Raw genomic sequence first — 14,761 nt, forward strand, 5'->3', positions numbered from 1 at the left:
AGGCATGTTTTGCACACAATAAATGCTTTTATTGGATGTAAAACTTATACGGTACCAATTTTGATGCACCAGATGCGCATTTCGACAAATAATGTCTCTTCAGTGATGCTCAACCGATATTTTACAAAAAAGATTTCTCCAACAGTTCAAAAGTCTCTGAACTCTCTCTCTCCTTTCTCTCTCTCTCTGAATCACTCAACTCCAGACATTTTGACATCACAGATTCTCTCTGAATCATTCCCCTCTGCTTAGTTCAGCAAAAATTGAAGGAAAAAAATGGAACATGATTAAAGAATAAACACACACAAGATATCTATCAGACCCTAGGGAAATATTTATATAAGTCTCCATGGAAACCTATCAGAGTGCTAGTGTTGTTTACAGAAACACAACGGATTGGGAGGTTTCCTTATCTTCTGTGGTATCCACTGAAATGGCTACTTACAATATTGTTAGAACTCGAGTTTAATCATGTACCTCTCTGATGTTCGCAATGACGAAAACTTGCTACCAATACTGAATGCCTAGTGCATGTACATTATCTTGTATCATTAGTACCACTTGCTTGCATTTGTCAAAAAATATTCCTGCTTTCTAACATAATGTAATCCTTACACAATTATAATTAGATAATTCCCTGCATTTAATAGAACCAATGATTGCAAAATACAGCAATTCTTTGAAATGCTCTGCCTTACTACTTCAATAGCTGAGAGTGCCACATGCTTCTATAACCAGACACTCTAGGGAAAACAAACATGCAGTGAATTGCACTGCAGCATGTTGAAATGTCAAGAAGGTTATAGTTATGAACAAAGATAGCATTATGCTGTGTTCCTTATGCCATATCATGTTCTATGTAGAGATGTCATTACTCTTGTCTGACTGGACATGGACGCTTTCAGTGACACAGACAGAACTTTGTGCTCTCAGAGCAATCTGATCAGGATTCTCTGATTCAATCCACACTGCTATTTTTTAACTCTCATAAATCATCAGTGAGTTCCTTTCTTGCAACAGTTGCATTACACAAGAAGCTGCAACAATACATCCAGCTACACATGACACACTAAGCAATCTGTGATATCCACTCTGTCTCAAACCGCTGACTTTCATGGTGATTGATTCTGGCATCCAACAACTGTACTAAAGTTATAGGCTTGTGTGTATTACTATACTCCACAATCAAATTGCAAACTGGCTACTGCACTGCAACCTGACAAAGACAAGTACATAAGTGGTCCTACTATCAACCTACTATGGTTACTTGTTTTAAAGATCATTCTACTTTAAATCACACTTACTATCCCACTTATGAGTCAAGGGAGAAGAGACAATATGTTGTCATTTCGTTCATACCATAGTCAAGTTATCTTGAAATGCAAGTGAAGCAGAGTAATTGCTATTTCATCTTGAAATTTTCCCCTCTGCACAAAAGGATTCCATCTGACAGGTGTTTTAATTTACCTGATGGTCAAAATAGGTAATTGACCATGTGACTGATTTCATTGCATGAAAACTTAATCATTAACAATGCTATTAGGTGCATGAGAGAATTATGAAATGGACAGCCTGAGTCTTCACTCATGAACTTCGAAAAAAGTAGAACTGCAATGACACATGGTATGTGGGTTTTTTATTTTTATGACTGAAGTTACCATCTTGTTTTTCTTACATCATCACATCTAATGGAATTTGCAAACCTCAAAACCATACTTTGGCAAAGATAACAGCTGAACAGTTTTTCATCTTATGCAAGAAAAATATCTTTTGAAACAGTCTATTATAAACAATTCTTAATGCATGTCTATACCTTAATAAGTTAAGGCACAGACAAAAATATTTTGTACTCAATAACCTTCAAAATTTATCAAAAATCACAAAACCACAAAATGAAGAATTTATCAGTGCAGACTAAGGGAGATTTAAAAATATGCTTCCATATCATCTGTAACACACCTTATAATCAATGGAGATTCAGAAAAGTGTTTATAAATGATAAATGGTAAGCTTTTGCCCAGACTGTTATCTCTATAATTATTGCTGTTCTTAACACTTCTGAATTTCAGAATTTGACTACTATTTAACACATGTACTGGAATTTCTCCTAATAAAAAAAGTACTCAGGAAGCTATATGGAGATTTCCTGAAAGCTGTGATTGATGAAGTAGGTCAGACTTAACATGCCTGTTAAGCCATCCTGCCATGAAATAAATGAAGAACATCTGAACTCGTTTACCATCCATGGTCTGCAAACCATCAACTCAAAGAATTCTCTAGGTTAAAAAAAATTCCCAGATTATCAGCCCCCATATATCTTCTGATCAAGGCACTTTATTTGAATTCTATATAAACTTTTTGTTATTTTTTTTTTCTTGGGTTAATGATAAAAATTCTCTTAGACTAGTACTTTATGCTTTGTAAATCAGGTCTGTTTTCTCAGTTAAAGCTTTATTTTATTCCAATCACTTCACTAAAATAATCCAAGCAGTCTTCATTGCAAATGGATTTCTGAAGCTTCAGTTTTTCCCCCGAGTTGTCCTATCAATTTGATAATGTCAGAGTAGGAGTTTGGAGTTGGATAACTCGACAACTCAAATTTCGGGAAAATAGGTTGAACAAAAGTATTGTTTATCGAGATTTAATCACCAAATCTTTTAAAGAAATGACAGAAAATGATATTGAAAAAAGAAGTAGAAAGCATAAACCTTATGTATTATTCACTGGTAATGAATATCACCAGTAGAGTGCCTATCACAATTGCATTTTAATAATTTCACAAATTTCTTGAAATCTCGAACTTTCCAAAATTTCTACCCAATTATACCAATGTATTTATACATAATATTTCTGGTCCTAAAATTTATGTACAAAAACTATGGAACATACAGATGTTGGCAGCTAGTCTTATCCTGTGTTCATGAAACTTTATATATTTGTTATTAATCACCCCCCAGAGCACTAAGACACCCCCTGCAAGGTAAGCATCTTATTGCCAGCAGAAATGCAGATATCAAAGGCAGCATAATTCTTGCTAGATGACACACAGAGTGTAACATTGCTAATGGCAACAAAGGTGGGGCCCCACTAATGCAACAACAAGTTGTTAATTATAGGATATAAGTACATGCTTATTGCATCCAGTTATAAAAACTTGCATTCTATTACATTAAACTTGTGTTCATCAAATTTGAACAACACTTTTTCAATTTTATTCTGTTTCAAAAACTCCTTTTTCATTACAAGTTTTTGAAAATTCATCAGTTTTAAACAAAATTCACTACTCTTGAGTTGATTTTGGTGAATGGCTACCAGCAGTACAATGTATGTAGTACATCCTTCACTACATCACAGCTGCTGTGTAAAGTTTTGGACCCAAAATGATTGCATCCAGACATCCCACTAAAAACACCCTGAATCTGGGTCATCTGATGAACAGTCAGGATAAAGCAACAGCAGGGGGCATATCCTCACAATCTTCAACATATACTACTTGTGAGTACATCATTGTCAAAGCTTTGTGTGAGTCATATGTGTGGGAGTTTGGAAATGAAAGACCTTTTTGTATGTGCTGTTAAATACTATTACCTATAGCATCATATAGAATAGAATGCCTTTGTATTATAAAGTGTCTCATTCAAATTCCTTGTTGCTTAGCAAATTTTTCGTGTTTCAAGGCATGGTTTTAACATGCATCATATTTATTGCAAAATTTTATGTTCTTAGTAACATTTGTATATTGAAATTTAGGAAAATTTCCCAGACTTATCTGATAAAATTATATGGAAGTATACTTTTCACATATAATTTGTTGATCAAAATATTACAGTACATATCAAACAGTTAGTGTGAGGTGTGTGCCGTTTTATAGTTAACTGCTTCAAAACAGGAAAATTTCCATTTTGTTTTCACTCTCCATACATCATCCTGATTATCATGAAAAATCATCAGCTACCATTATCTGATGCCGTGGAAACTGACTTGAATGTATGCCAAAACAACCCAGAAAGTAGATTCTAGAGCTTTTTATAGATACATGGGAAGTGTCCTATTCAAATGTACCATCTGACCAATAGCCTGAGAAATTGTGCCCATATGGATATTCTGGTGTCATTGAATTTTACAATTTTGAACACTCCTCTCAACTGAAGCCACTGTTTGCACACATTGCACAAAATATACCCAATATCTATACATTGTAAACTCCTGGAGGAACAATATTGTATGTCATACATAATTCAATTCTTTGGTTTTCATTAAGAATTTCTAAAGAGTTTTACAGAGGGCTAAATTTGCATCCAAAGGCAAAATAGTAACTCATTGAAGCATATATATGTAGCTTGATATAAGTAAGTAGTACAATTATATAATTAGGCAGATTAGTAGACTATATTATAGATAGGTAATGCCATGTGTTTTCATTGGCTTAACCAGTTGTTGCATTAACTGACATATTAGATAACACATTTTGTTTAATAAATATAGATATCTATATGATCATGATATCTTAGTGCTATCAAAGCAAGTATTCATTAATTCATATGTAGAAGTTTGCTTAGTCAACTAAAACCAAGGCCTGATCAGATATATGTATGTGAACATATTTTTTCTTATTTTCTCATCAATAACAACTTGCTCTTCATTCCTCAGAGGAACAATAAAACAGTCTATTTTTGAAATAAAAACCATGCAGTGCCTTTTAGGGATGAGAACTTATAATAATTCTTGGTTTTGTATGAACTCATGATCTTTCATACCTCCTTTTGAAACAGCTAGGAATGAAGTCGCATGATAAGGTAATTCCACCCCTCTAGACTAAATTTGATTGTTGATTCTTCAAATAATATATCTTTAAGTAACAAATAAAAATGATAAAATAAGTATGTTGCGGTATTGATAATTTTTTTTTTTATCAATTAGCATACATATATACCTGTCAATCAATGTCAGAAAATTGTAATTTTCCTCTGAAAGCATTATAAATTTTTTACAAAAACTGGTTATAATTTCATGAAACTGTTTCTTTAAAAATATACAGAATGTTTGTGAAAAATAAAGGAAATATATCGCATAATGGAATTGATAGATAATTGAATGAAAACAGAGTTATTGCCCTTGGATTCCATATTTTGAAACATATAATTGATTATTCATATATAACTTAGACTTTCGAAACATTTTATGGTTAACAAGATTTTTTACAATAACTATTAAAAAAGACTCCAACAAAATTTATATTCCCATCATGCATAAATCTTAATAAATCATTGACTTTGCGAAATCTTATGACATCACAGGAGGGTGGAACTATGTTAATATATTCAAGAGTAATGACTTCACCTGTGGTGTAAATTTAATTAGCATATGAATCACACAATTTATCAAAAATGTTTTCATGAAAATATTCCTGTGGGCTGATAACAGAGTTTAAAAGACAATTTTTCCAAAATGATTTGTGTAGGTTTTTCAATGCAAGCATCTGACAATCTTCTGGCTCCATTATTAGGCATAAAACTTTGAGGTGCTCACTTTTGATCTAAGTCTTGTTCTTATAAAAATGAACAAATTCTGAAAAAGGGAGACTGCAGTCAGAGATCAAAAGTGAGCTCATTAAGTTACATGTACATGGCCTAAGAGCTAGATGGTTATCTGAGTGAGGTTGATAAGCCCCTTGTCCAACATATTTTTTATTTTTACCAGATAAGTATACAATTTAGACATTGATTATATATATGTAGGAGTATATTCCTGAGGAAGTAAAGAAACTAGTGAGTACATTCAGTCTGCTTTGTGATATTTTTTTATCATACTAGACTACTTGTGTAGATTCTATGCACACACACAATCTAATATTATATATACAAGCATGGAGAGATATAGCAGATAAGATCCCCTTTCAAAGACCACACCCAAATTGGAAGATTTGCTGCGGGTTTCTATAATATTCTTATTTATGAGAATATGATTCTGAAGTTTTTCAAATGGACTGTTTTCCTAGCCATTGAGCTCATATTTATAATATAGTCCAATTTCTAAACAATGTAATACATTGTAATAATACAATGTAATACATTGTAATAATTTTGTTTTTGCATTTTTTGCCCCCCAAAAATAGGAATTGCCTTTTTTTTTAAGTAAAGAGAGAAAAGAGAGAATAGGATACTAAGAAATGGAAAGATGGAGTCGATAAAATAGCAAAATGCTGCATGTATATGTGCAGTAGTTACTGAGATTTTGCAAAAAGAGTTTTGAATAGTACAAAGACCTGTGTGAAAATGTTGGGTGTAACCTATATGACATATCCTAGGCTTTCATTAGATATTTAAGTGATGATTTATTCACACTGCAGGTCTTCAGGAGATCTCAGTGATGACAACTCCACAAGTCTTCAGAAGACAGTAATGGAATATCCACAACACTTTAGGAGACGTAAGTGTTGGCCTATTCAAAGGTCTTCAGGAGCATAAGTTTCAGATGCCATATCCTTGAGGCTTTGAGGAGATCTAAGTGATGATTTATTCACAGGCCTCCAGGAGATCTAAATGATGGCATATTCAAAGGTCTTCAAGATATATAAATGATGGCATATCCACAGCCCTGGGACAATCATGGTTTAATTGCTGCAGTTACCATAATAATGACCTAGATATCTCAGTGGTTACTACTGGGATCCAGGTTCGATTCCCTGTCCAGACATATTTCATATATATGTGGCCATCATTATCATTAAAAATATTTATGTTTGATGTACTCCGACCCACATTTTTCAAGGTGGGTCGGTTGGTAGTTTTTTTTTGGGGGGGGGGGGGGTTAATGTCATGAAGTTTTTAAAATATTTTCTTTTAAAATAAGGAGAATTTTCTATTTTTCAAGGGAACAAAACAAAAATGAAATTTTGAACTGCTGAAAAAATGATCGGGTAGGAGCAAATTTGACAGGTCGGTCGAAGTACATCAAACAAATCAATTTTTATTTTTGGCCTGTACATTCTTTTCCTAGTACTAAGGCCAACTCTATTCTTGCTGGAGTGAAACACTATTAAAGCAGGGAAGAAAGCAGTGGAATTGATGGCCAATGGATATCAACCTAGAAAACTTGGTGGTTAGAGCACCTGACTAGTGATTATAATGCACACATTGCCAGTTCTCGACCCAGGCCAGCTGACAAGATCCCCAGCAGAATATCCTCTCTGTTACACCATAACACCAAACTGAATAGTTACAATAGGTACAAAGACTTCATGATTCTTGTTTCTTCAGGGTGTATGATATATTAAATGTAAATGAAGAGTGAAAAAATGCAATATCATATTAGAATTTGTGATACAATTTATTATAGCATCCAGGAAACTTAGATAAAGCTACACCAGCTAATTCAGTGGCTCTACCAGTTAATCAATTGTTGGTGAAAGGCTATACTAGTTAGTGAATCAATGTCTAGAAAACTAGCTATATCAGCTGATTTAGTGTCTTGCAAACTATTCATACCAATTAATTTTATGTCTAGGAAACTGGTTCTTATACCTAATTTACAGTCTTTACCACTTAATCTATAATAGTGTCCAAGATCTAGCTATACCACCTCATTTGGTGTTAAGGAAACTGCCCGGCTCATATACCAGCTAATATAATGTCTTCAGTACATCAGTATTCAGATATCTGAAATTTTACAGTCCCTCCCATGAATTTTGTCCAATAAATAAACATGAGACTCATGAGTCATATTGCTCACCTGCGCTACTGTACTTTCCCATGTAAAACACAGAATCCCAATTATGCCCCCTCCTGTTGTGGCCCCACCTTGAATATGGGGGTAAACAAATGAAAATATACACCAACTAAGGATGTTTGCATGATAATTTGAAAAATTACATAAACGTGGTTTTTGAGAAGTTTCTATATTCCTATGTAAAACTTTTAAAATCTTTCTTGCAGCCGCATCCTAAGCCCAGGAGCCATAGTATGAACAAACTTGAATCTACACTAAAAGATTAGGATCCTTGCAAAAAGACAAATTATATTTTGTACACTTGCGCTTTTGAGAAGAAGATTTTTTAAAAGAATTTTCCAATAAAATCTTATGTGGAAATTGGAACCCAGTACTAGTCTTCTGATGGCTCCATGCACCCTAGCCCTAATGCAGTGACCTGGCATGAACTAAATCTAATCTATATTTTATGAAGATGCTTATACACATCAATTTGACATACTGAAACCTCGTAAGCCTTTTTTAAAAAAAAAATTGCCTAGATACTTTAACCTTGCTTGAAGCCATCCCTCTCCTTGATTCAGTCATTTTTGTAATGATTACATGGACAGGTAATACTAAAAAAACCGAATCAAACTAGATTGCAACCAGCATGTATTCGTTGTCTATGATCATAATGAAAGTAATGTCAGTTTCCAGAGAAATGTAAGAGAAAAGGTTCAGTGAATGTTTGGGCTTTTCTGGTTCAGTGCTTTTTAGACATGTAACCCTATTTTCTTGCTTATTTCTCTCTTGAAAGAAAGCATTTTCCTTTAAACTTTTATATCAAAAAGCTCACTCGAGTTTTCAGTTCAGGTGAGCTAAAATCATTTCATACAATATTTCATTTGTTATGGTGAAGTTCTATTGTGATGTTTAAAGCGCACTATAAGTGGCATATTTGTCGCCATTAAAGAATTGTTCAAACTACCACTAATGAAATAAAAAAAATCTTCTAAGGTTTCAACTGTTAAATATGTGATACACTAAAACAAATCATTGAATATAGAACTTCAAGAAAGAATGAGAGATAACAGGGCTCGAAATTAACATATGCCCGTCAGTCTGTGACTGGTTAAAAGTATTGCGGACTGACCGACATTTGTTTTAGTAAGTCCGATGGGACTGGTTAATTTTCTAAAGCATCATTTTGGAAAATATACTTGTGAAATTTTATACACACATTTGGTATGCTTCGATCTGTAGATATCAGACGAATCTGATTCGTAAATATAAATCCCACATTTAAGTGTTACAATATTGTCTGAGGCATATTGAGTTTAATTTCATTTTAATAACATTAACGAAATATGTTTAATTATTTCTGGAAAACTGTTGGACTGGTAAAATTGTCTGTGGACTGGTTGAAATTATACCCATCAGTCCGATTGGACTGGTGACATAAAAAGTTAGCTTCAAGCCCTGGATAACTGAAATATAGTATGCATATGATCCCTCAATTTATACAGAAAAGGAATTTTTCAAACTGGTCAGCTGGAAAAAAGTAGAACTTCATCAGAAACTGTTCCCAAGAAATTCAAAGCTATGTGATAAAGTTTATATCAGTATCTTAAACAATACAATAAGAAAAAAGTATGGACACAATGCTGGTGAGACTGAGATGGATGGACACAATGCTGGTGAGACTGAGATGGATGGACACAATACTGGTGAGACTGAGATGGATGGACACAATGCTGGTGAGACTGAGATGGAAGGACACAATACTGGTGAGACTGAGATGGATGGACACAATGCTGGTGAGACTGAAATGGATGGACACAATAGTGGTGAGACTGAGATGGAAGGACACAATGCTGGTGAGACTGAGATGGATGGACACAATGCTGGTGAGACTGAGATGGATGGACACAATACTGGTGAGACTGAGATGGATGGACACAATGCTGGTGAGACTGAGATGGATGGACACAATGCTGGTGAGACTGAGATGGATGGACACAATGCTGGTGAGACTGAGATGGAAGGACACAATACTGGTGAGACTGAGATGGATGGACACAATGCTGGTGAGACTGAGATGGATGGACACAATGCTGGTGAGACTGAGATGGATGGACAGATAGAGAGGAAACCTATAGTCTACTCCAAGTTGACCAGTAGAAGGCTAATAAACAGTGGAAGTTTTCAAACCTTCATTAATATTCATCTTCAAATTTGGAAAAAATGTTGGCCACTTTGCAAGGGCAGATCCAGAGTGGGAGGGGTCCAGGGGGCCCAGACCACCCCCTTTTTGCAGACCAAAAAATTTAAGTTATTCAATTTTTAAGAGACTTTAAGTCGAAATGATATGAAAGGTGGATACTTGCATATAACTGCATCATTCAAATTTATCAACACCAGAATATCATTTAATTCTAGGATAAATAAGACAACACACTGATATACATTTACGATGGTTTTCGTCAGATACCTGTAAGTATCACTGTTTAATTCTTAAAAAGTATATGTAACATGATAGTTTTTGTTTAAGAAGCAGACATTTAAGGAGGTGTGCTACACCGGAGAAATTTGACATAGATGAAAAGTGGAGGATATGTACAACAATATTTTGAAGTTGAAAATTTTCAAATTTACTTTATTTTGTCAAAAAATACAGTTTTAGTGGAAGGTAATCTGAAAAAAAATTAAAATCCCTACTGGACTCAAACCTCCGACCTACAGGTCAGCAGTTGGTATTCTAACCTACTGAGCTACTCAGCTAGGTATTTAAATCGAAAAGGAAAAGCCAAATATTGCTGATATCGATTTTTTCATCAATGTTTTTAAAGGAAGTCAGCCATTATGACGATGTAGAGTACTACCTTAAAGGTGAAAAGGAAGTGCCAGGAAATCCCCAGAATGCAGTATTTAGTACCATTTACAACAGAGCCTGGGGTGGGGGTGGGTGGGGGTAGGTGGCCCCCAGACCCCTTGCCTATTGGGAGTAAGCTTTAAATCAGCTTTTTTTTTTATAATTTAAAATCAGATCTGAGTATAGGGATATCAATGACTAGAACTGGGAAACAAATAGTGAATAAACAAAAGTATTTTCATGTATAATTACTGTCTCAAGATCTCCTAAGATGTTATGTACACAAGGAAAAGGTGTAAATGGGTGGGGGTGGAGATTTTGAAAAGTGACTAAAGATCAAGTGCTAGTCCTCCTTTTCACAAATTCCTGGATCCGCCTATGCTTTGTATTGGGATATGGTCATGGTTTGGAGGAATCCAGTTCCCATGTATAACTTCACCCAAAACTCAAAACCACAGACTTTATTCAAATCTTTCGCAGCTCCTTTTTAACATTTTAGATTTTAACACATGTAGCTGGTACAAATGGTAACATAGTGAAGCATACCCAGATGTGTAGTTTAAAATCCTGGGTTCAATTCACAAACAAAAACCAATTCTTTCTTAAATTGTATAAATCTTGAACAAGAGGTTTAGTGAATTTTTTTTAGATAACTTGTCAAAAAATCAAAATCTCTCCCCCTCTTTCTCTCTTGAACTTGAAAAGACACCTTCAGTTAAATAATTATTTTTCTTAATACATACTAAATTTCAACACACTTAATAATATGTTCTTGTAAAAATGCCACACAATTATGAAATGAAGAGTAAGATTTACTTACAGCATACACTTGAACAGTACTTGATATATATAAGCTAGCTACACAGAGTAGGAGCCTGCAACGAGAAAAATGAAACAAACTATAGGTGATTCTGATCACTGCAATATTCGCGGACACCGCGAAACCACAGTTAAAACACATACAAGACAACAAAATATCACTGTAAAAACTTTTTAAAACAACAACTTTCAAAAGATTAAACGTAAAACTTACCATGACTTCATGGCTTTAGAGTTACTGTGAGTTTTGAAAGCACTATGGTTTTTCCTGTCTTGACTTTTGGCGCACGGCGCACAACTACAGTTCTTGCGTTCTAACGGCATTGGTTATTTTGTCACAGACGTCGTGTTTCGGTCACAGAACGGCCGCTATGCCGCTCTCTCCTCCACGGCTGAGAGGTCTCAGCTAGAGTTGGTCAGTTCACCTCCCTGAATCCGTTAAAATGTCCCCAGCAACATGAGAGCGGTGACACGCTACGATCCTCTAACTCTCCCCTCTCTTCGGATGAAGACAAACTCCAAGAAATGCCAAAGATTCCGATTTGGAGAGAGGAGGCGGAGCTTGCATATCAAGTTTCAGCTACCCATCAGTTTAGGAGAATTTCATAATGTTTCTCACGTTAAAAACAATGCTTTTAATTTTCACGGAAATGACTCGAATACCACCGAACTTAGTTAAAACAATGCAGTACTCTATTTTACGAAATACAAGAAATTTTCACGTCGTTACGATAAAATCTTGGTAAGGGATAAGCAGTGATTTTATTCTTTTATGATGGGATGCTGACGATAAGACGTCTGCATAATCTGTTGTAAATCGGATTAACATAAAAGATTATCAAACCAAGGCCTTATCTTCTATTTTAGTACTAATGTCCATATGTCAATAGAGAAGAGCGATGGTTTTAAAAGAGAAGTTTTAGTCGGCACTGAATATCAGCAAATGGTGCTGGCATATTCTCCCTACCTGAAACGGGGTTTTGGGGAAAATCTTACGAAAATTTGCATTGATTGACGGCGAGGAATTCTGGAAAGTTCTTGAGAGACAAAGCAACTTCTTGCGAGCGCTTCCGCTCACAGAAAGAAGTGCACCGAAAGTTCAGCAATTTTGTGGTCAGACAGACCGTTCTGAATTGTTAAACATAAATGACCTCTTGACAAAATCTTGAAGTGACTCACAGTGGGCATAGTTGTGCTTTATTTGCGAATCTGGAGTGTTTGAAAATTTGAGATTTTTTCTTCAAAAAGTGGGCGGTCCGCTGCTGAATCTGACGGTCGTTGCCGTACTCCGCCGAGAAGTTGGGGATTGTAACATGATGGTCACAAAGTCCCGCTAAACTTCTATGAAATATTTTTTCCCAAGATAAATCGGTGACGGAAGAGACAATTTTTCAGCACGGTCCCTCTGTGTGGGACTAAGGGGACGAGGAGTATGAGACCACGGGAGGTGATTTTATTCCTGGTGGTTCTAGGAATTTCTTTGGATCTGTCTCTTGGAGCCGTGAGTATATATAGTCCGTTTCTAAATTAGATGTTGCGAGTGTATCGCGAATAACTCGGGAAGAAAGAGAGCAGCAGATTAGAAAATAATATTTTCAATAATATAGGCCCTATTCTTCAATTTGATTTTTTATTTACCGATCTGATGGTTAGGGCGCTGTCTTCGCAAGCAGGAGGCCCGGTTCGGTTCTCGGTCCCAGTACCACGTGAAACCGACATTTAAGTTAATGGAATAAGTAGTGACTGTTCTCGTCATTTGAAGTGAAAGTCACGGGTATTTCGAATAGGTTCAGTATCATTTTAAGCATTGACACAATAAAGAACCCTTCCTACTAAGGCCAAATGAGCGTCATGAATCATTATATGTACTCGGGGCCAGGCGGATCCAGAAATTTTTGAAAGGGGGGGGGGGTCTATGATTAAGTTTGGTTTTCAAGGGGGATCCACCCTCAAAGTGTGTTATTTTTACCTTTTGTAGCAATTTTTTTTTTTTTTTTTTATAATACAAAAGAGGGATCTAACCCTCAGACCTCCCCCCTCTAGATCCGCCACTGGGCCACTTCACTTAAAGTTGTGACTTCTCTACACGTAAGCCTTTAGCAATAACATTGAGTACATGTATTAGTTTTATTATACTTTAATTACTTTAGCCAATTTTCAATTATTGATTGAACATAGAGTCTCAGAGAGTTACATGTATGTGGGTTCATGCCATATCGGTTACAGTAGCAGATGTAGAAATTTTTGAAGGGATGTGCGACCTTAGGGAGATTACCTTTAATTCTTTCCAAAAGGGATAGGGGGACTTCAAAAGAACCTCGTATTGTTAATAAATTTCAGCCAAATGGGGTGAGGTTTGCAACTTCCATAACCTGCAACTGCCAAGAAAAGATGGTGAAAAATTAGGAGTTATTTCCCTTGTACCATGGAAACGTCATGTGTTGGTACAGTGTATTATTTACCAGTGTACTGCATGAGGAGATAGATAGATAGATATATATGTATATATATATATATATGTAGCGGTCAGCCGGGTTTGATCGCCAGTGGCCAGATAGCTCAGTTGGTAGAGCACCTGACTAGAAATTCAGGGGGCCCGGGTTCGAATCCCGGTCTGGTCCGTTGCATTTTTCTCCCTTCCTGTTACATTTGGTGCCGTAGACCAGCCCCTGGAACTGACAGGTGAAAATGCCTGCCAGGGTATTAAGATCCTGGGTTGATGTCTTCAGATGTGAAGACATTTAAGGGGGGAGGAATGTAGCAGTCAGCCAGGTTTGATCGCCGGTGGCCAGATAGTTCAGTTGGTAGAGCACCTGACTAGAAATTCAGGGGGCCCGGGTTCGAATCCCGATCTGGTCCGTTGCATTTTCTCCCTTCCTGTTACTATTATATATATATGAAATTATTATCTGACCAACATATAATAACATGTTAATTTGTAAATGTTTTGTGATTTCTATCAATGTAACCTTTTATTATTATTATTTGAAGAGATGGATTAGATAATGACGCAATGGCATGAGCTAGAAAATCATAAGTAATATTTGGATTATACTTTTTTTATATTGGACTTAAGGTTGCATAATAGAATAGAAATTTCTTACAGTTGTCAGTTTCAAGCACGTTAATATAGTTCTCGTCAAATGATCAGATGGGAAAATGACTTGAGTTAGGTGTATCAAATACCCCTCAGAATGCAAGAAATTAAACCTTTGATTTATTATTTACAATATTGAAATTATAAACCTTCAAAGTTGGCCTAAACAGCATTTGCCCCACCGAAATAAATCACCGATTTTGACATGAATTTTGACTTTTGAAGTCCTTGAAGGTAGGCCTGCACCTAAGATTTTTTCAGATTAATGTATTAAACATGCATAT

The 14,761-nt window shown here is 35.5% G+C and overlaps 2 protein-coding genes, 1 long non-coding RNA gene and 1 other non-coding gene across 4 annotated transcripts in view; 3 read left to right on the top strand and 1 right to left on the bottom strand.

Moving 5' to 3' along the window:
• The window catches only part of LOC125659860 (collagen alpha-2(IV) chain-like), a 50,504-nt gene extending 38,769 nt beyond the window's left edge, over positions 1-11,735 (bottom strand). The window contains exons 1-2 of the mRNA XM_048891654.2: positions 11,595-11,735; positions 11,382-11,436 (exon numbers count right to left, since the gene is read on the bottom strand). Of these exons, the coding sequence (XP_048747611.2) occupies positions 11,382-11,436; positions 11,595-11,704 (165 nt within the window). The 5' untranslated portion in view covers positions 11,705-11,735. The remainder of the gene's footprint in view (positions 1-11,381; positions 11,437-11,594) is intronic.
• On the top strand, positions 169-8,116 carry LOC125659862 (uncharacterized). The gene is made up of 4 exons (XR_007364253.2): positions 169-3,495; positions 6,350-6,429; positions 7,000-7,227; positions 7,935-8,116. It is a non-coding gene; the product is annotated as an uncharacterized LOC125659862 (long non-coding RNA).
• Positions 11,736-12,740: 1,005 nt separating the features above from the next.
• The window catches only part of LOC125659861 (collagen alpha-5(IV) chain-like), a 70,365-nt gene continuing 68,344 nt past the window's right edge, over positions 12,741-14,761 (top strand). The window contains exon 1 of the mRNA XM_048891655.2: positions 12,741-12,881. Within this exon, the coding sequence (XP_048747612.2) occupies positions 12,813-12,881 (69 nt within the window). The 5' untranslated portion in view covers positions 12,741-12,812. The remainder of the gene's footprint in view (positions 12,882-14,761) is intronic.
• Positions 13,929-14,001, top strand: Trnas-aga (transfer RNA serine (anticodon AGA)). Its single transcript has one exon. It is a non-coding gene; the product is annotated as a tRNA-Ser (tRNA).

This window comes from Ostrea edulis, chromosome 9 (genome assembly GCF_947568905.1).
Source record: "Ostrea edulis chromosome 9, xbOstEdul1.1, whole genome shotgun sequence".
NCBI classification, from domain to species: Eukaryota; Metazoa; Mollusca; class Bivalvia; order Ostreida; family Ostreidae; genus Ostrea; species Ostrea edulis.